The 21320-nt window shown below is 48.3% G+C and overlaps 1 protein-coding gene across 1 annotated transcript; it reads right to left on the bottom strand.

The window, feature by feature from the left end:
* Nucleotides 1–10020: 10020 nt before the first annotated feature.
* Nucleotides 10021–13134, bottom strand: CRYAA (crystallin alpha A). The gene is made up of 3 exons (XM_083855803.1): nt 12926–13134; nt 11862–11984; nt 10021–10815 (listed from the first exon to the last, which is right to left on the bottom strand). The coding sequence occupies exons 1-3, from the start codon at nt 13112–13114 to the stop codon at nt 10606–10608; spliced, it is 522 nt and encodes a 173-aa protein (XP_083711929.1). The 5' UTR covers nt 13115–13134; the 3' UTR covers nt 10021–10605.
* Nucleotides 13135–21320: the final 8186 nt, after the last annotated feature.

Below are 21320 nucleotides of genomic sequence, written 5' to 3'. Positions count from 1 at the left end.
GTTCAGCTGAATTTTTGGTGCCTGCTGGTCCCCACAGTGCTCCTGGCATGGTGGTGTCACCATGTCCACACAACCAAGGGTAAAGTGACAGCTTGATTAATGTCAGCAGTCTGGCCCTTGGTTGGAAATTGATGATGTTTAGGGTGCTTTTCAACCCAAACCACTCTGTGAGTCTGTGATTCTGTTACTTCTTTGGCATTCCCACTGCAGGTGTACAGCACAGGGGTCAGCACCTTCCTCTGCACACAGTGTCTGTTCACTCCCAGCCCAGAGCTGACCCTTTTGGAAAGCACTGCTGCCAAATTCACCTGGCTGAGCAGCTGCCCCAGGGGTGCAACATCAGGAATTAATCCCAGAGGTGAGCAGGAGCAGAGCTGGGAGGTGGCTGCAGAAGGGAGGTGACACAGAGGGAGAGCTGGAGTCACTTTGGGGGCAGGGAAGTGCCAGGGACTGGTGGATGGATCAAAAGGCCTTTAGGAGGGAGACATCTCAGAAGGGAGATGGATTCAAAGGAAACCCAGTAAAAAAACCCTCTGAGTTTCTCTGGAGCAGGGAAAGTTGGTGCTTTGTACCAATTAGAACAAACCCCAAACAACCAACAAAAAAAAGTGGCTGTTGTTCCCTCTCTTCATGTTCTCCCTGCAGGAGCCCAGCTGATGCCCTGGAGATGTCCCAGGTAGTGTCATTGTGCCCCCAGCCCAAAGCCAGGCCCTGAGCCCTCCCTTTGGGCTGGGCAGGGGGTTTTCCACCTATGCACAACTTCATCTCTCCCCTTGAGGCCTCTTCTCCACCACCTCATGCTGGGGATACTCTGGGGCTTTCCCAAGGAGTCTTTGGCTTTCTAGCTCCAGGGACTTTCCCCAGGAGATTTTTCCCCAGAACAGGACGTGTCTGAATTTTGTCCATCCTCTGTGAGCAGATGCTGCCAAAGAGTTCTAACAAGAGTAACAACACCCACACTCTTCCCCAGGGCACCCACCCACCAGGCCCAAAAATACCACAAAAGCCTCCTCCAGGCACAGATCCTGGCACACAGCCCTCATGCCTTGAGTATTCCCAGTGTCAGTGTCCTGTGGTTGCTTCTCACAGAATCCCGGGATGGTTTGGAAGGGAATTTACAGAACATCTCATTCCGACCCCCTCCCACAGGCAGGGACCCCTTCCATTACCCCAGGTTGCTCCAAGCCCCGTCCAACCTGGCCTTGAACACTTCCAGCAGCCACAGCTTTTCTGGGCAAGCTGTGCCCAGACCTCACCACCCTCACAGGGAAAAATTTCATCTTAATATCTAATCTAAACCTACCCTCTTTTAGTTTGAAGCCATTCCCCCTTGTCCTTGCTCTTGCAAATGTTCCTTTTTCCATGTACCTCCTCTTCTGCCCCTCCTCTGTCTTCTTAAATCTTGTCACAATTAAACTTTGGTCCCCATTATGAAAGGGCTCAATAATTCCCTCTCCCTGCCCCAACCCTGCCTGTGCAGGGCTCGTGCAGCCACCTGAGCTCATGTCATCTGTCTGCCCAGAGCCACCCAAGCAGCTTCTGCACCCAGAGCACCCAGCCTTAAAGCAATCCCATGGTCTAGAAGAGTTTTCTGCCAGGTTTCTGTAATCTGTATGTCTACAGTGCACTTTTTAACATAAAGAATTATACCTAATTTTCATGCTTACCTTATCATAAGAAGTAATAACACTTTAACTGTATCCTACCCACCTCTTTACCCTTCTCCAATGTCCAGACTTCCATCTTCTCTTTCTTTAAGGTTTATCAGAGAAGTGAACTTATCAGACCAGAGGTTAAACCAGATTTCTGCTGCTGTTGCATAGTCTCCCAACTCTGCTCCCCTTCACTGGCAGACACATGAGTGCTGACAGCACCTGTGAGCCCATGGAAGGACTGCAGCACAGGCATCCTGCAGGAAAATGTTGGCAGACGGTCTGGGAAATGTGGCTGCTGCCACTGTCCTCCCCTGCAGACCAATCCACAGCAGTACAAGGGGGTAATGTCAGACCTACCATAACAGCCATGGTCAAGGCTCATCTCGCAGAGTCCTCACTGATCTGAAGATTGTCTTCAGTGTTCAAAATCTCCTCTAATTTTTCCAGCTGTGCTAGTGGATATAATGAAGAATGTTCCCTCTGTCTATGGCCCTTTGACCTGGCTGTGTCCTGAGACATTGCAGCTGCAGGAAACTGTGCTAGAGACTGGTTCTGTTCCAAGGTCAGGAGAGCATTTCACCTCAGAGGCCTGAGAAACCTGAGTTCATATCTGAATTTATTGGGGGACTTGATTCTGTCGTGCAAACACATGGTGAGAAACCCCTCTCTGACTGTGCTGGTCACAGGGAGAGGGGATTCTTGGCACAGTGACTGCTCACCTCAGTGACTCCTGTCACTCCTGCTGCAATCCCCTCCTGCAAGGGCTGGCAATAAAGAAGTCTGAGCAAATGAAATCACAAGTGCTGTGGGTATGGGTTTTTCTTTCCATTTATGCTGTCTTACTCCAAAACATGCAGGTAAAATTCTGTCAGAGTCTTCTGTCTTATTTTAATTACTTTTTTTGGTTGGTTGGTTGTTTTTCTCTGGTTTTGTTTGTTTGTTTGGGGGGGGGTGGGGCGGGGAGAAGGGATTTTTAATCTCTTGGTTTCATTAATGCATTTTCAGCTGCTTGGTTAATGGCCCAAACATGGAAGTCACACAGTGAGGAAACCTCCTGCAATTTTCCAGGTACAAATGTGAATGAGAAGGTCAAATTCCAGTTCTGTCCCCTTCAGTGGCTGACTGAGCATCAGTTGGTGGGAGGGAGAGCAGGACAATCCAGCAGGACCACAGCTGAATCTTCTACACTCCACTGGAGAGTATTTACAAGCATTTCAGGTGCTACAGTGGCTCCTGCACTTCATCTTATCAAAGGAGAAAAATACATATACAGCCTCCAATCTGTGTTTTGTTTTGACTTTTTAAAATTTTGTGTTACTGAACCATAAAGGAGTTGATCTTTCCTTTAGCTCTTTAGACTTTATCTCTGGGTTATCTGCCAGCCCCCCAGGAGAGGTGGAGTGTGGCTGGGGTGCCTTTTTTCCAAGGGAGATGGAAATATTGTTATAGCCAACTTCTCCAGCTCACCCACTGATACCATTTCTTGTTTGAGTCTTCCATGCATCCCAGTCTATGCCTCTCTTACTTTGTGCTGCCTTTTTTATTGGGCTGAAATGATGGGGAGATAGAATGATAGGGCATCAGCAGTGCCTGGAAGAGAAAAGCCAGCCTGGCAGGCTTGCAAGTCAGCTCTGGTGTGTGCTGCTAGAGAAAGTACAGCCCAGCAAAAAATTGTGTACGACTGCTTCCCTCCACAAAATCCTTTCCCAGACTCTGCTGAACCACCCTGCCACTGCTAATTAAGTTCACTGTATTCCATTTTCCCTGTGCTGATGTGACAGGGTATTTGTTCTGCATTAAATTCAGGTGAGACTTTGAGCTGACAGGTTGGAAATCAATGAGAAGCAGAAATTATCTTGGGGGAAGCCAAATTGCTACAGGGGCTGAATGAGCCTGTTGGACTTCCTGGTTTCAGTCCCATGGACAGGGTCATAGATCCTGGTGTCATGAACCTCACAGGGGAAATAATGACATATCCAGAGACTGAAACACAGCTATGTATAGCTTTTCTTACCCCTATGGCCTGCTGAAGCACATAAATAAGTCAGGCTTTTTGCATTACTGTTTTGTGGAGGGTTTGGAAGCAGTTCATAAATTACTGGAGAAGAAAGGTCAGGCTCTTAAAGAATGCTTTGGAAAATCAGCATCCTTGGGAGGGATTTGACATGCTTTGTTTACAGTGTGAGAGTTCAACATGCAAATCCTCCCAAAAGTCCAAGGAGCCTTCCAGCAAAACCAGCGGAGACAAGGCTAGACATTCCAAATACTTCCCTTTAAGTAAAAACAAACAACAATAACAACAAAAACATAGCAGGAAATTAAACCCCAGACCTTCCTTAGTCAGCACTGAGAACTATGAAGCAGACTTTCAAAGGCCCTTACAGCTCAGCTCTGAAATTATCTTAATATCAACATCATCAGAGCCAAATGTTGCTCTGTGCAAGGCTCAGCCCAGTGTCCTGGGCTCATGGAAGGGATGAGGGGGGGATAAAAGAGACCTCTTTGACCCTCAGTGGCCTGAAAAACACTTTGGGGGGCCTATTCCCCTGGGCTCCCCCTTGTTTCCACTTTGGTGGCTCAGTGGCAGGGTGATCCTGCATGTCCCATCCTCCAGTGTGGCTCAGCAGGGAGGAAAAGGGCATCAGAAGTGAGAGCCAGGCTTTGGCTCCAAGATTTCCCCAGCAGATGGAAAAAGAGGGGAACAAAAAGTTGTTGAAATAAGCAGTGTGGAAGGCAGACAGCAGTGCATTAAACCCTGCAGTGAGGGGCTGACATCAGCCTGAGTGGGTGGAAAACGGAGACAGCGCAGACAATGGGGCTGCTCTGCTCCCTCTGAGCACCTCGACAAAGGAAAGAGAGGAAAGAAAACTGAAATAATTATTGTTGGGGGTCGGGGAGAGGGGAAAAAAAAAGGAAGGAAGAAAGGAAAGCCTAGCATTCTCTGTAGGAACGTACAGGAGGTGCTGGGCAAGTACCGAGTGTGACCTTCCCATGGTGCGCTCCCTTCCCAGCCGGAGGATGCTCAGAGCCACCGGCGAGGGGCTGCTGCCACCTCCCGGGAGCGCAGCGGATCCTGCCGGGCGGGCAGGGCAGGAAAGCATCGCCAAAGGACCAGAGCTGGTTCCTTGGAATAACGCAGGAATACTTGGATGAGTCTGTAAAAATCCTCGGGTGCAGCATCTCTGAGCACAGCGCTTAAGACGCCAAGGAAATAAAACTGTTCCTGTGCAAATGCTGTGTTGGGTACTGCAGCTTTGGTGTCGGTGCCTTAAGTTTTAGCTTTTGTGTTTTTCAGATTCTGTGCTGCCCAGGGGTGCAGTTCTGAGCCTTTTATTAAGTGTTAGTCAGCTCTCCTCACAGAGTAGGGAGACAAAACAAACCTTTTTCCTGCTGCAGACCAAGGACAACTTTCAAGCCCAAAAGCACAAACAACAGTGGACTGAAGGGAGGAACAAGCAGGATGAGACCTCACAACCTGAAGCTGGATTGGACAGTTAAACCCCAATATGCAAATGGACCACAACTTATAAAAGTGTGAGACCTTGTGACTGGTCAGCCATTTTGGTGACCATTCTTAGTCCACCTTGGGTGCAGCCCCGGTCAGGCTCTTGTCCTGCCCAAGGTGTATCCTAAAGGCCTTTCAATAAATACCTACTTTATTCTCCAGCTCTGTCCAGCCTCTGTTTCAGGTCAGCCTTCCCAAGGCATCAGTGTGCACTGAGATACACAAGTGTGCAGACCCTCACTGCTGGTCTGAAAGCAGGGCAGACTCTGAATTAAGCAATGCTCCTTTTCCCCTCATCAGAGTGTAATGACATGATCGACCAGCTATGAAATTTTAACAGAGAAAGCACCACAAGCAAATGATGGAAATTCCCCTTCTCCTGCCTGCCAGCTGAGCTGCTCTTTCCCCTGGGACACACCAGCCAGGCAATGCCACACTGCCCCTGAGCCCCTCCTGTGCTGAACCCACCCTGGGCATGCCCTCCCCACCTCTGGACCCTTACACAGTGACCCTCAGCCATCCCAAAACAGCTTCAGAGAGACATCACAGCCCACTCTGGAAGCCATGAGTCCTTCAAGGAGGCTCCAGGGCCTTGTGGATCAGCCTCTGCCTGTACCCTGGAGCAGCTGGGTCTCACCCTCCCCAAGCAGATAGATAATTTTCTCTCTCAGAGGAGTTCAGGGCTCTCATGCAGCGTGGTAGATCTCTGCAGTCAGCTGGAGGATGAACTTTGAGGCAGAGACAAGTCTCCTGAGCTTTGGCTGACTTGCGTCACTCCATCATCTTGCCTCAGCCTCTCTGAAATGAGATTTCATTTTTATTCCACTTGTGCTGCTCTCTCAGAAATGCCACGAACATCTGGGCCTGTCCCAAGCTCACATTTTTCATTAAAATGGACAGTTAATTGCAAATGAAGCACCAGCCATATAACCAGGCTCCAGCCCTGTTCTATGGGTTCTGGATGGGCCCCAAGTGCATTTCCCCTGGGAAGAGCCCCACAGCCAGACCAGGAGCTGGGAAATGAGGGACACAGCAGCCACCTGCTCTTCTCATGTGAGGCTGGTAGCTTTCCAAGCCAGCCCTGACAAGAGGTCACACCAGAGGGACAAAGTCCAAGTTAGGGGGAACAGAGTCCAGGTCATTAAAGTCTCCTCTGGCTGCATCTCCCAAATTTATGTGCCCAACATTGCAGCAATAAACTGCAGAGATGTGAGAGAATACTGGAGGGGGGGGTTGGATTTTTATGTGTTTGGAGCCCCTTTTTTTTGCCAACAGAGGCAGCTACTGCAATTTTAATTCCAGATTTAGAGACCCAAACCCTGATGATGATGATGCCAAGGAGATGAGGGGTTACAGCAATTGCATGGAGCAGAATTTGCTTTGGGTGAAAAATGCTGGTAAACTTTCAGGCTGCTCCCAGTTTTTAATGAAGTACTGGCTAACTTGTAAATCAATCAGAAAGCAAGGAATGCTTGCTGTGTGTGCAAGAGTTGTGCAACTCTGGTTGGGTCCATGTGCCTGCTTGCCTTGTGCCCTGGGTCCCACCTCCCAGGGGAGATGTTGAAAGCTGGTGAGAAGGGATCCCTTTGGAGTGCCAGAGCACAGAAAACGCTGCCACCCCGTGGGGACACGGCTGTGCCAGGCAATCCCTCCCTGTCTCCAGGGCTGTCCTTCTGCAAGGACAACATTCCAAAACTAAAGGATCAGTGTGGGCAGGATGCAGCATCCCTTAACTGCCTGTTCCCTTGCAGAGAGGGCTGTGTGAGCTCTGGTGCCTTCTCCAGAGCAGGATGAGGAGAAGGCTCCTTATCCCCCTGCCAAGAAGGGTGACAAGCCAGGAGCTCTGGTCCAAATGCTCAGGGACATCTTCCTGGCTGGTGGCCTGCAGGTTGGATCCTGCCAGTTCTTGCTCCTGGGTTTTTCTTGGAGGAAGCAGGATCCTGGCAGAGGCAGCCTGCCCAAGCAGGGCACTGCCAAAGAGGGCAGGGGGCAGGTACAGCACCAGAAGCTGCTGCTGTCCCCACGTCACTGCCACCTCCACTGAGTCACTGGGGCCTGTGGGAAGGAGGGGAATTACTTGGAGGAGGCTGCATGTCCCTGGACCACCATCTGCTGCATCTTCCTGCGATCCCTCTCATAATTCCCCTGGATGAGAGGCTATAGTCATTTCTGCTTTGCTGTAGGGAAGCAAGATTATCAGTCTGGGTGGAAATGGAAGGCAGATAATGAAAAGCACACTGCAAAAAGGATGAATAGTCATCCTGAGCAGAAGCCCCTGATCAAAGGCCACGCTTCACAAACCGCCCAGACACTTTGAAAGTTCCCTGTGGGCAGGGTCCTTTGCTGCCTTTCCCTCCATCATGAAACTGACAACTAATTCACAACTAAAAGAACCTCCAAGTAAATTTTGGTACTCCTTAAGGAGTATTATCAACACCTTACCAACAGGTGAATTTGCAAAGAAAGCTGTGGTGAAGAGCTCCTTCCTGCAACCACCATAGGTTAGGAATAACAAGGATTTCTTTAAATGACAATCTCAGCAAAGGGGAACATGAATTTTTGCAGAGAAGAGGAGGAAGAGGAGGAGTATCCTGGACAGATGTGACGGGGAAGACCTCTGGGTGAAAAAAGTGAAATATTTTGAGTGACATACACACATTAGTGGCAGTGCTCAAGCTGTTCTGCAAGTGGATGAGACTTTTGGGGTCAGAGGGGCTCTGGGTTTTGGGGACAGGCTGGGAAGCCTTTAGTGACACATTCCCTGTCCCACCAGACACCCCAATGTCCTTGCACAGAGGCTTTCCGAGCTGCTTATGGTTTTAATTATCTTATGGATTGCAAAAGGCTTTAAAATCATCCCTTCTCAGGGCAGGGAGACAGTCATGGTCTGGTGTCCCCAAAAGTGAGGAGCAGCATAGGTCCTGACCTGCTGCCCCTTCTGCATGGCTCTTGGCATTCCTCAAACTTGCCCTGATTTCCAGTCATCATTTCCTATCAAAACTCTCACTTTCTGCCAGCCAGGCATAAAAAGGAGCTCACAAATGGCTCAAATGTCATTTCATGGCCCTGACAGACACACAGGGTGCTCAGGCACCCGCAGGTAACATCTGCACACAGATCACGCTCAAAATATTGTTTCCCTGTGTTTACACCTCTGAGAGGTTTGAATAGGGGTCAAATGTCTGGGATTCGATTTTTTTTTTCCTCCTGGCTTTGCTGGGTTTCTGTCAGGAAGGAGAGAGAGATGTCAGCACATGGCAGGGAGGCACCGAGGCTCTGGCAAAAAAGGTGCATCTGAAGGGAAAGCAGCAGAGGCTGGGGACCTGTTAGCACCAGGCAAAGAAAGGAGGCAGCTTCAGTTAAAATGCCCTTTCCATGCCTGCAGCTCCAGCTCCCTCCTGGAATGAAATTGCCCTTCCCCAAAGTGCACTCATTCACGCCTTTTCCCCCGGAGATGCAAACACAACGGGCTGCACAATTTGCGGTAGAAAGCTCTGAGATTGTCCAGTAATTAATCTCAGTAAAAAATTGGTTTAAAAGAGTGTCAGACGCTGAGGGGATTTATTGCTTTCTAATTACCCGACAGTAATCTGCCTCCTTTGCCTGTTTTCTCCTGCTTCTGCAGCACTTTCCCACTCCTGCAGCCTTGTCCCACTCCCAACCTCTGCCTCAGGTGCTGTGATGCTGTAATGATGCCTCAGGGGATGCAGGCAGGGGACTGGGATGAGCCCTGGGGCACACTCATTTTCTCTGGATAAGAAGCAATGCCTCTGCTCCATAACTCCCAGCCCTCCCTGAGTTTTGGCCTAGATATGGCAGAAGCAAGTGGCTTTTAAATTTAAATAGTCTCAGAGCTCCTGTGTTTATGGCTCATATTAATATTAAAGCCCACGCTGTGACAAAAAAAAAACTAAAAAGCCACAACCAACAAACAACTGCATTTATTCCCTCTGTTTTTCACAGCTAATCAGCATCAGAGAGGAGGAGGTTGGTGGGCTCAGCTTTTTGGCAGAGCAAAAACTGGCTGAGATGATGATACCTATGTGGTAAATTACAGGGATGGTGGGGGGCCTTTCCTGCACACCCTGGATATCCATCTGTGTGTGAAGCTATTTGGGTAGAGCATGAGTGCTGAAACCTTTAGCCTTGGGTATTCACGGGTGTATAAACAGACACTGGAGCTGTGGATTTCATGTGTGGCAACTGCAGGGAGAGCTCGTACTTCCACCCCACCCACCCTGCCTTCAAACAATTTTAATCATTAGTTTTGGATTAAATTCCATGGACATGAGGTTGGAACTGCTCTTTGTACTGACCCAGTGATCTGAAGGGACAGTGTGGTGGTCAGGCTGCTGAATTTTGTTTTTTTTCTCTGATGATTTTGGCTTTGCTTGCATGAGGGGCAACGGGAACACAAAAGAAAGGGCGAGTCATCCTCACAAGACATACTTCTAGTGGTGGAAAGCACATCCTCCAAGTGGTGTTGGGCACCACACTGACCTTCACAAAGCCTTACAAAGGAAGAAAATGAAACCCTGAGGCTGGTTGCGTGTTTCCTATATCACTTTATTGACCGCCACTGACCACGTTTCTCAGGTTGAGCGACAGATACCAGTGGGAGAGGTGGGGCTACCCTACAGTTCACAGGGAGAGAGAGCAAGGGAGTGTCACAAACAGGCTGGGGAGAGCTGGCTGGGGATGAGAAGCCTCTGCACAGCGGTGAGCCCCCCTCTCCCCCACCCCAAGGGCCTACAAGGACAGTGGAGAGACGTGCTTGTCCTCCTGCCAGTTGTCCCAAAGGGAAATGACAGGGCAGAGGCGTGAACAGAGACACTTAAACTTTGCTGAAGAAAAAGAAAAAAATACACATTGCAACCCCCCAAAGGTGAGATATTATTATTAATTATTATTGTTATTTCTCCTGTGGTTGCAAGGATCTCATGTCAGGTTCATCACATGGACGTGGGGTCTTGAGTGTGGGGCTTGGCTCTGTTGCTGTTTGAGAGTAACCAGTTTAACTCTGAATGGGGTACAGCAACTCTACAGGGCTTTTTCCCCCTGTCCCAAGCCTCGCCTCAAGGCTTGGTGCACCAGGAGCCAGCGTTACTCCTGCACTCCTTCCTGCCTGATGGTGGATACAGGCTACAGCACCAGACAAAGACCCTTTCAGCAAACACAGCAGCATGGCAGCATTGCCATCCATGCCATCCCCACGAGGTTTAACCTTCCCAAGTCCACCAGCCGCTCACCCAGCCCCTCGTTCCATCCGAGGGGAAAAAGGGGGGGGAAAAAAGAAAAAGAAAAAAAAAAAAGAAAACATAAAAAAAAAAAGAGGAAACAAAGTGGGGGAGAGGAACCAACAGAAGAAAACCCCTCTAGATATTCACTGATATCTACGCCAAGGCTCTGGGAGCGAGGCCGGCGGGGTGGTGGCAGCCTGCGGGCTTAGGAGGAGGGTGCAGAGGTGGGCTTCTCCTCCCGGGACACAGGGATGGGCCTCTCACTGTGGCTGGCGTCCATGTTGGAGGGCACCTTGGGGCCCGAGAAGGTCAGCATGCCATCGTTGGACAGGGAGCAGGTGATGGCAGCCTGGTCCACATTGGCGGGCAGGCGGTACCGGCGGTGGAACTCACGGGAGATGTAGCCGTGGTCGTCCTGAGAGGCAGTGGGGAAAGGGGGGGGGGAAGGTGTGTCAGAAACTCTCCAGCAATGTGCTGTGCTTCCCTTTGAATGGCTCCCTCAGAGCAGGGGATTCACAGCCACCCTGGATCATGGTGACACTGCACTGCCAGACCGCTGGGCACAGCTCTGCTGGGTTTAATTTGACAGGTTTGTAGGGGCAGGTGTTCCCTGTGGCACCTCTGAAGCTGCAAGAGCTGAGCAGAGCAGCAGGGAGTGATTTTGGCCATAGGTTGGGGTCTGATTTGGACCTCTGATTTCAAAGGATGCTCAGAGACAAAGTCTGGAGGCCTGGGAAGGTAAAACCAAGGTGGACGTGTACACCCATGTATTTATTTACTAGGCTGCAATGCTGCGTCAGCCAAAGTACACAATCCTGGCCCCCTTCTTTTTTTGGCCAAAAGAATGAGAAATGCAATTTTTTTTTTTTAAAGTTGGCCATGAGAATAATAACTATATTAAAAAATACATACTGTTTCCAGGCTAGAGCTTTGTCTGGCCAAAAATGTGTATGAGAAGAATTAAACCCCTGCTGGTATAATTCACTTTTTGACCCCCACAGATATTTCCATGACATTCATGTTAAAAGTTTCCAAGCCTGAGGCACTTGGTTGGTTTTCTTTTGTTTTGTTTGCTCTTGCTTTTCTCTCTCAGATTGGCATATGAAAACTCTGTTTTCACTAAGGATTCTGGCTTATAAAAACTCAGCCATGCTTCAGCAGCGCCAGATGATGTTCTGTGTCTGGCCCAGTGTTATTAGTGAACAATGGACATCGTCATCTGATGGTTACGGAAGATGATGATTGAAAATAAACAAAAGAGGGGTGGATTAGCTTGTTATTGTCAAGATATCAGGTGGGGGCTCTATGGGAACAGGCCATGCCAATAATGACAATTCATAATTAACTCCTTCTTCTGATATATTCTTTTTTTTTTTTTCCTTCAGCTGAGAACTGTTGGAAAGAAGGAAAACAGGAGCTGGACTCCCCAGTTGCTCCACCATCACCATCACTTCCACTTACCTGCCTTTCACTGTGCTTGCCATGGATTTCCACAAAGTCATCAATAATCTTCACACTCAAGTCTTCAGGAGAGAAGTGTTTTACATCCAGCATGATTGTGAACTTGTCCCGATCAGACCTCACCTGAAACGAGCATTGTCACACAGTGAGCCCAGAGCTCTGGGTGTGGGGGCAGTGCCAACATCACCGCAGATTAAAGGCCAAAAAAAGGGGTGGTCTGGCACTTCGTCCTTCTGTGACTTTGGGCCTCAGAGGGGGTCTTTTTCTCATTGTGGGGACCCAGGGACATTGAGAGGCCATGTCAGGGTCACTGGGAGGTGTCAGGGTCACCAGGAGGCCATTGGTAGGTGTCTGCACCTTGGCTACTCCTTTGGGGAGAGGTGTTACTCCTTGCTGCTATTCTTGTGCCAGGGACCCTTTAGCACTCAGTGACCTGCCAGATGGACCAGGTACAGAGAGGGGATGGAGACCAGTGTAAGACTGTCTGGTGGCACGTGTTTTGTCCTTTCAGTGATTTATGGTTTTGTTGTGGTTGTAGCTGTGAGAGGAAAGCAATAAGAGAGGGCTACAGAAAGCACCTATACCTGAATTTCAGATCATGGCCCCCACAGCTACATATTCCCCTACAGTTCCCTTCTGCTCCACAGTCCTTCAGTGAGGGATTGCTAAAAACACTGAGCTCCCAATGTGGAGGAGAAGGTGGAGATAGCTCCCACTTGCCAGGGTCCTCTCCCGTGGCGAGCTGCCCTCACAGGCACTTACTCTGGGAGCAGCCTTGCTCTTCTTTGCTGCACACATGGCGGGCACAGAGCAGCAAAATCAGACTCCTTATATTGGAAACAACCCTCCAAAGGAGCCAAAGTGGTTCCTGTCTCTCCAAGAGAAGTTTTGTTCTCAGTGAGGGTTTCCCTTTGTGCCCAAGAGGGGGTGGGTGGGCTGTGCCTGGCATTTTGGGGGTCTTCCTCATCCCCTCACATGGAACAACAGCGGTGTGAGGTGTGGGTGGAGAGGAGTGGCTGGAGGCATAAGGAGGAAGGAAAAGGAGGAAATGAAAGGGCCCTTACCTCTGAAATGCCAGACTCCAGCACGCTGCGGAAGAGGGACTGCCTGTAGTAGGGGCTGATAGTGGACGAGAACAAAGGCAGGAGGTCATACTCAAGGAGACCCTCTCCAAAAAACTGGTCGAACAGACGGCTTGGAATGAGGGGTCCCAGAGCACGCTTGAACCAGGGGTGCTGGATGGTAATGTCCATGCTGCTGCTGCTGCTGCTGCTGCTGCTGCTGCTGCTGAGACCTGTGGCTGCAAGGGGAGAGCGGAAGGGGCAGAGCCGCTGCTGGGGAGACGGCGATGCCTTGGCTGGACTGCAGCCCCAGGGAAGCTCCCCCTATTTATACCGGCCCTGCAGAATGAAGGCATTAGCAGGATCCCTCTGGAAAGACATGATCTCATGATGGAGGCAACATGGTCAGCAGAAATGCGGAGACTGACCTGGAAATGACAGTCTGGTTGGAATCGGTGCCAGATGTCCTGGAGGGACGATGCCAGGCAGCAGGCTGCGAGGCACAGGGTGCCCAGGGGTGTTGGCATGTCCCCTGTGGAATCAGGCAGGCTGAGCAGGACACCCGAGTGGGCATCTCAAAGATGCTTGTGAAAGAGATCTGCTCCGTGAGTCTCCGTAACCTCACCTTGGGTTTCATTAATTTGTTTCTTTTCTGCCCCTCCTTGAAGCAAAAACTCAATATTTCTTCCAAATAAATGGAACAGCTTTTTTCCAAGCAAGGAAAAAGAGTCTGATTCAGGTTGAAGAAGGGGAAACTTTTTTGCAATGCACTACAAAGTGCCTCTGCCACTTGAGAGGGGCCTGACATCCCTGGCACAGGGATCATGGCAGGACTGGTAGAGAAGCAGGACTAACAAATGATGCAGAGCATAATTTTTTGCCTGACAAAACAAAAACTTTTAACAAAAAATACTTTGGCAAAAGAAATAAAGAAAAATAAGCTTGGTCTCTGACCGTAACATCAGTCCCAAAGCTGCTCTTGAGAGTGTCCTTGTTTTGATTTAGGAGTGATGTGGGAGATCCATTTATCTCCTGGTGTCACAGCACAGATCCTGCTTAACATGCATTTCTGGTTACAGCTGTTTTTCATTTCTGTTTCACTTAAAGCCTCCTTTAAGGGGTCAGCTGGCACCCTGGGCTGCTGGGCCATGGGCACTGTGCCCGCCGCCGGAACCGTGGGCTCTGCCAGAGAGCTGAGCTGGGCTGGGCACTGAAAGGGCAGCCAGGCTGCCCAGCTCCACAGCAAGGCTCACAGGCTGTGGCCACAGCTGAAACCCCATTTCCATCACATCCAGAGATGCAGGGATTGCATTCCAGCAGCCCCTGAGCAGCAGCAGCACTGGTGTTGGGAGCCTTGTGCATCTCAGCACCTTTTGCAGTCAGCAGAGAACAAAAGAAAAAGAGGAGAGGGCACTTCCAGAAGGCACTTCAGATATGAGGGGCTGAATCATCCTCTCACATTGTCAGGGACTAAAGAAACCAAGGGTGGCTGAGATCCTGCCCTCTTCTTTGGGAGAAACCAGATCATTTCAGGCCAGAGGAGATAAACTGAGAAAACCACTGAGGCTTTTCTGTCACTGAGTGATATTCAGCTCAGAATTGCCTGGCATCCAGGCACTGTGTGGGCTCGGAAAATCCTTGACCTTGGAGGAATTGTAGGAACCAAAAGATCCTGTCACAGAGGATTTCCTTCATGAAAAGCAAAAACTTGAGCAGAAAACGCCCAAACAACAGTAAAGACTGCTAAGACAGACAAGAGCTTAGGTTCCACCTTACATAGCTCCAGGAGGAAAAGGCCCCATGGTTCAGCCTTGGCTCTCAGGCATGAAGGATTTTCTAAAATCAGGTGTCAATGAGATTATTCCCTCCTCAAGCCATGGAGGGAAAAACCACAAGAGAGAGGCCTAACCCCTCATTTATTCCCATTTTACCAAATCTGTCATTTTGTTTGAGAAATTAAGGGAAAGCAAAGGAGTCATAAAGCACTACCAAGATTTTTCTTCAAGAACTCTGTGAGATTTGTCCTAGCAGAGGAAAAAAACATCTCTCCTCAGCCAGCCAGTTCCAGAGACCTGTTAACCTGTACTTAGCCAACTGGCAGCAGTGACCTGATGCAGAATGCATCACCTGATGTGCAGGATAAGAGGAAAAATGAGAGGAGAGACACAGGAACAAGTTCAAATCCTAAAGCACTCACTGGAACACACAAAGTTATTTATTTGGCTGGTAGAGGAACTGTGGGAACTGTGCTCACACAGAAAGTGAGAGAGATTTGGGGGTCTGACAGACCATTTGGGCCCCAGGTTAGGGGGTAAGGGGTGAATGCCATCCCTAAAGTGTGTTGGGAACATCCTCTTTGTGTTTCCCAAATCAGGGGTTATGTTGGGAGCACAGGGAGCAATGCACACTAAGCCAGGATCCTCTCTGGGCATCCTTCAGTCCTTACAAAACTGCCAAACCCTTGAGCTCTGACTTCCAGCGTGTTCCCCAGATTATTCCCTGGATTACTGAGGCCAGGAGGGAGCCCAGGTTGCTCTAAGGCAAATCCAACCAGGCCTTGAACACTTCCAGGGATGGGGCAGCCACAGTTTCTCTGGGCAACCTGTGCCAGTGGGCAACATCCAGGGAACCAGAGCACTCTGTATGTTCAGTGAGATGAAAGGAATTGGCTCTTTAGAAAAAAAAAATGAGAAATATGTCTCCAGTTGAACTTTATCTGAAATTATTATAATTTCCTTATGTATATTCCTTATGTATATTACCACACATTCAAATAATTGAAAAGCAGCAGCCAGCTTTGTGGGTTTATAACTTTCCTTTCTTCTGGACCCACATTTCATGGCTTTCCCTAGAATTAATCACATCCATGTGTCTTGGACAGGCATTTTTGTCTTTTGTGGGCAAAAATATTTTGCTGAAATGTAAATTTCATTTACAGCATTTTTTGTTGGTTTCTTTTTTTTCCTGATGCAGACTTTACACTGCCTGCATGCCTCTGGGAAAAAAAAAAACCAACCTAATCTCCTGAGATGCATCACATCTAAAACGTTGGTGTCCTGTTCAAATGAATTGTCCATGGTGCCTGTCCAGCCAGTGGAGGGACAGATGAGACCCCTTTCAGCAGTGTCTGTATCTCAGGAGGGAGCTGAGGAGCAAATTCTAATTCTAATTCTAATTCTAATCTCCTTCTGGACAAGCAAAGCTGGTGAGATGAATCCCATCCAGTGAGAATTTGGTATGAGAAGAGAAAGTGATCATTTTCCACCAGTTCAGCAGACCAGACCTGACAAGACACACAACATTTGAGCATCATTATCACCTGCTGGGCAAAAGCAGTGAGGTTTGTTGGAGGAAATTGAATGGAAGAAAATGAATGCATATGGTCATGAGCACACCCAAGAGCAATGCATCAAAGGCAGATTTTTCCAAAGCTTCATTGCAAGTTTAGAATGTGAGTCAAACTGAGAAAATCCTCCAGAATGTTCTGCTGTCCAGCTTACCTTTGAAATAATCCCTTCCTAAACCATGATGTGTAATTGCCAGCGTGTGAGTGAGACATTTATTAAAGGATATTGCCGAGGACAAACTGAAGAAATCCCAGACCACGTTCTTGAGTAAAGCTGCCATCAGCAATCAAGGACAGCCTTTGCTTGTGTTTGTCTGCATGACTGACTCCCACCTCCCCATTTCCAGGAGAGCCCAGGGCTGTCTCCAGCCCCTTTGCCAAGCTCTGTGCAAGCCCAGTGTGAAGAAAAAAGCAAATACTGCAGTGGAGCAGTCATTGGTCAGGGGTAGTGACTGGTCAGCAGTGACTGTGGAGGGTTTGTAGGAGATTCTGAAGTGCTGATAGAATGTGGGCTCCTGTTCCCAAGTGGTTTGTTGCAGCCCCAAGAGAACCAAAAAAAGGCAGACTCTGCTCGGATCTACATTTCCCCCCAAGTCAAGAGTGCCCTGTCACCCTGCAGAGGATGCAACTCTTCAGATAGTTTTCATGGAAAACAGGAATGCATCTCAGTGCTGCTTCTTTCAAATACACATGTCAACCCCCAAAATACAACTATACTCATTGAAAAGGTCCTCTGTGTTTAGATGTCAGCTGCTTAGTGATGATATAAGGGATTGAGCAACCTCTGGCAATATTTAATAATAAAATTGTTGCAGCATGCCAGTCAGACTGTTACCACTTCATAGAAATCTATGAGTTACAAAAACAAGATCGTGAGAAGGACATGAAACTCGAGTAAATAATAAAGTGATTTTCTTCCTGCCACTCTTGCTGCGATGGAAAATACTACATAACGTGTGTAAGAAAGCTAGTGAGTGGGAAAAAAAAGAAACAAAAGACCTTGTTTTTCCTAACCTTGCATAGATCAAGCTTTGGAAAGGATGCAAGAAGTCAGTATGAAGTCATGGAAGTCAGAAGGCAAGCAGTCAAGCAGAAAGGGCAGGCTCGCTCGTGGTTATCAGTTTTGGCTGCTAAGCACTAACTAAAAGCTTTCCCTAGAAATTATCAGAGAGCATTTGTTCCTTTCTTTCTTTTCTTTAGAAGACTCATTTCCTGTTCTTCATGGCTGGGAGCTTCAAACCTTTTCACCAAGGCCGACCTGGGATGCTGGTGGAGGAAGGAGCAGGTGATCATAACAGCAGTGACTCTCATTTTCCTCCCCACCCGACACCATGGAAAGTAGAAAAGCAGTGATTCTGATGAGTTCTAAACGCTGTTAATATCTTGCTACAGTTTATAAGGGATGGGAGGAAGGGAGGCCACGTTATCAATGTAGTTTGCAGGATTCTTATCTGGAGTTGGGACAATGCAATGAGAGGTCTGGTGTGAGAAATGGCAGCTGCTATTTTGTTTTTAAATTAGATTAATTAGTGATTCTTTATTAAAAGCAGAGAACACTTGAAAACAACTCTTGGGAATAGTTCACAGAAAAAAAAAGAAAAATCACCAAACTGGGCTTGCTTTCCTTTTAAAGAGAGACCAGCACATCCCTGGGGAACCCTGCAAATTCCCATGGCTCTCAAACAGCCCTGAGTGCCCAGCTGGGAGCAGCCCCTGCCCTCCAGACTCCTGGCTAAGCTTGTCCTGGTGCAAACCACCACAGCTACTCCCTTCCCTTACCTCTGCAGCTCCTGCCTAATGAATGGTCGACCCTGCACCCCAAGGTTTGTCCCAGGTGGTCCCCACTCATGCTGACAGTGCTTTTGTCCCACAGGGACTGTGGCTGCAAAGTTGCTGGACCCCAGAGCCAAGGAGGGAACAATCACAGTGGGGACAAGTCGTGGAAGGGACATTTTTAGACTTCTACTGACAAATCTTCACCTCACCATTTTTAAGGCATAGTCCTCTGTTTTATTGCTGACCTTTGTGATTATTTTTCTACTCCAACATCTCCTTTTTGCCCATTTTATAGGGATGGGGCAATTTTCATTTTACAGTTTGCAGCAATCCACAGTCAGCTTTACAATTCAGCTGTACACGGGAAAAGTTAAACATCCACTCCACTTATCCTAAGACTGATATTTATTTTATCTAAAGAATTTATATAATATCAACAGTCTGCCTTGGTGCAGCCAAAGAGGCTTAAAAAATTACTAGCAATCCCTTTTTTCCACATCAGAGCCCACATCCTAAACACTGAACAAATCCCATCAGTGTTTAGGGCACATAATATCATTGTTGTCAAATCAATGGTGAATTTACGTGCTGCTAATCCTTGGCACTTAGTCAAACAAGCTCAGCAAGTTTTAGCAGCACAATGCATTTTATGTTTTCATCAATGGATTTGCATAGGGAATGAGGGATGCTCTTTGCTTCCCAGCCTGCAGCAGCTCCCAGAGAGTGGGAGATGTGGAGGGAGCATCTCACACACACACACACAGAGCAGGAGAACGGAGACAGGAGCAGGTTTGGAAGTTTACAGCTGCTAAGCAGTGATGTTTCTCCCCATCTGTAGATCTCAGGTGAGTATCATTCCTGTAAAACGACTTGGCAGAGGTACAATTTCAGCCCTTTGCACTCCCCTGGTCTTTTTCTTAAATAAAACCATCTCGTTTGTAACTCCACAGAGCTTGCTGCTGAGAGTTCCCCTGCCTTGCAACCAGATCTCATCTCTCTGAGCTTTCCATGGCCCCTCGTCCTGCTGTATAAAATTGGCTCTGGAAATTAGATCAATTTTTATTTTCAGACCAGAGAGTTTGAGAGCATAGGGTTGTTTTGTGACGTGATGTTTACTCGTCTAAAGCAAATAATTATGGCAAATGATGCAACACCTTGAGGAATTAAAATCTTGGCTATTTTTCAGAAGAAAGGAGAAATTATGTCCATTCTTAGTTTGGTGTGAACCTCAAAATAAATAAATAAATAAAATATCTCTTCAGGCAGAGACCTCTCCAAAAATAAATCACAACTTGCTATAACTTTGAATCCAGACAGTTATTTTCTTTTTCTTCCAGTGTTCTTGACTGTTTATGTGTGGGTTATTTCTTCACAGTCCACATGAGCATTCCTGCACTGAGCAGTTCATCCTACAGAGCCCATTGCAGGGTGGTCATAGAGAATTTTCTTCTCCAAAGGATTGACACCCAGCCTTTGCACTGGGAAAGTAGGGAATACAGGGAGGAGTGGGAAGCCAGAAAGAAGAGTGAGTAACCAGAAGGAAAAGTGGCTTTATCTGCTGCTGCAGGGGAAGTGGTGCTGATGTAGTGGGGAAGGAGAGGCAGGAGGAGGAGGAGGTCTGGAGGAAAGAAGACTGGAAGAGAAGATACCATGGTCTGATCAGGACAAGCAGCTCTGTAAAAGGCATTCTGCAAACCCTGCAGCCACCTGGTGATCATTGCAGTGAACAACCCAGTCCTGGTTTGAGTCTGCCTCTCTGTCTGAGCAGGGCTTGGTGGGGAAGCACTAAACATTGAATTTAGACATCATTGCAAGAATCGTTAAACCACCCAGGAAAGCTCCAAAAATCACCTGGTGGTGCTGCAGTAGTTGTTTAGTGCTCAGGTGCAATGGGGGACTGGGAATGGAGCTGTTTGTCAGTGCAGACTGGCATGCAGAGATGGTGGACAAGGCAAAAAGGCAGTATCAAATGTAACAGGGACACTGATTAAGGGGGTTTGGACAGGCAAGGCTTGTTACTGATTCAGGCTGGAGGTGCTGACAGAGCTGCTGGTCCTACAGAGACTAAAACCAACTCGATTCTCCACCAGCTTCTGTGAGTACACAGGCTACCTGTATAATTAGGTTATTTAAAGTGAAACTGGAAAACTTGCAGTGATTGAACAGCACACATCCAGAGACTTCCCCAGGGAGGGAGCATGTCCCTGCACAGCAGTGAATCTCTCTGAACCACCACCAGGTCCAGAAGTACCTGTGCAGCACCACAGGATCTGCAAATCTCCCCATGCGGAGGAGAAACACAAAACAATCTCAGCTTTTATCTGGCTTGCAGGGACCCACTCTGTCCATCCAGCAGCTTAACTGAGAGCAAAAAAACCCCACATCTCTTGATGGGATAATGATCCCTGTCCCTCATGCCTGGATGCCAGAAGAGTCTGTTTAGGGTGGCAGCTGTCTGGTGACTTGGAGAATTTATTTTTACAGCACCTCGCTGATGGGAACCTCAGGGAAGAAAAAAAAAAAAAAAAAAAACAACACACCCCTTGGCAGAGAAAAGACCCTAATGAACCATTTGTCTAAGCTGCTGCCAAATCCTCTTGCTGGATTTGTGCGCACTCATGTGAGGATGAGCATTAGCAGGAGGGTGGCGGAGGTTGGAGCAGAGCGCTGAGCGCGCCTCTCCTGCGTCACCGAGCCCAGGCCTGACCCCAGCAGGGCTCCTCAGCTGCTGCACACACAGCTCTGTGCCTCTTCCACATCCCCAGAGCAAGGGAAAGAGCCACCCTGAGCCAAAATTCCCCCTGACGTCTCTAAAAGAGCTTGTGAGGCAAATAGAGCACCAGGGCCAGACTGCAGCATGCTCCGGGGGAGGAGATGCAAACTAAGGGATAATCAAGCTGGAGAGCATCACATCATTTCCCAGGCTTTAACCCACAGCAAAGTGCTCGGCTCAGGCACAGCAGATGGGATCATTGGTGTTGCTGACGCTACACCAATGGCCATGGCTCTGCTGTGTATAATTAAGGTTAAATGATAAAGATTGTCACAGCATCTGCAGTCTGAAACAAACGCTCTTTTCACTTTCCTTTTTTTTCTTTTTTTTTTTTTTTCCTTCACAGATGTTTTATGCATTTTGTCAAAAGGTCATAGCCGGGGGACCAAATGCAGTGAGGGAAAACAAGCAAACAGACAAATCCCTGCTGCAGATGCTGCAGAAAGAAATAAAAGAATTTGTATGTTAGTTCTGGGAAAAGTGTTGCAGTGGAGAGGAGTTGC

The sequence above is a fragment of the Zosterops lateralis genome (genome assembly GCF_965231275.1).
Source record: "Zosterops lateralis genome assembly, chromosome: 2".
Classification (NCBI taxonomy): domain Eukaryota; kingdom Metazoa; phylum Chordata; class Aves; order Passeriformes; family Zosteropidae; genus Zosterops; species Zosterops lateralis.
This window is presented reverse-complemented; position numbering and strand designations above follow the sequence as displayed.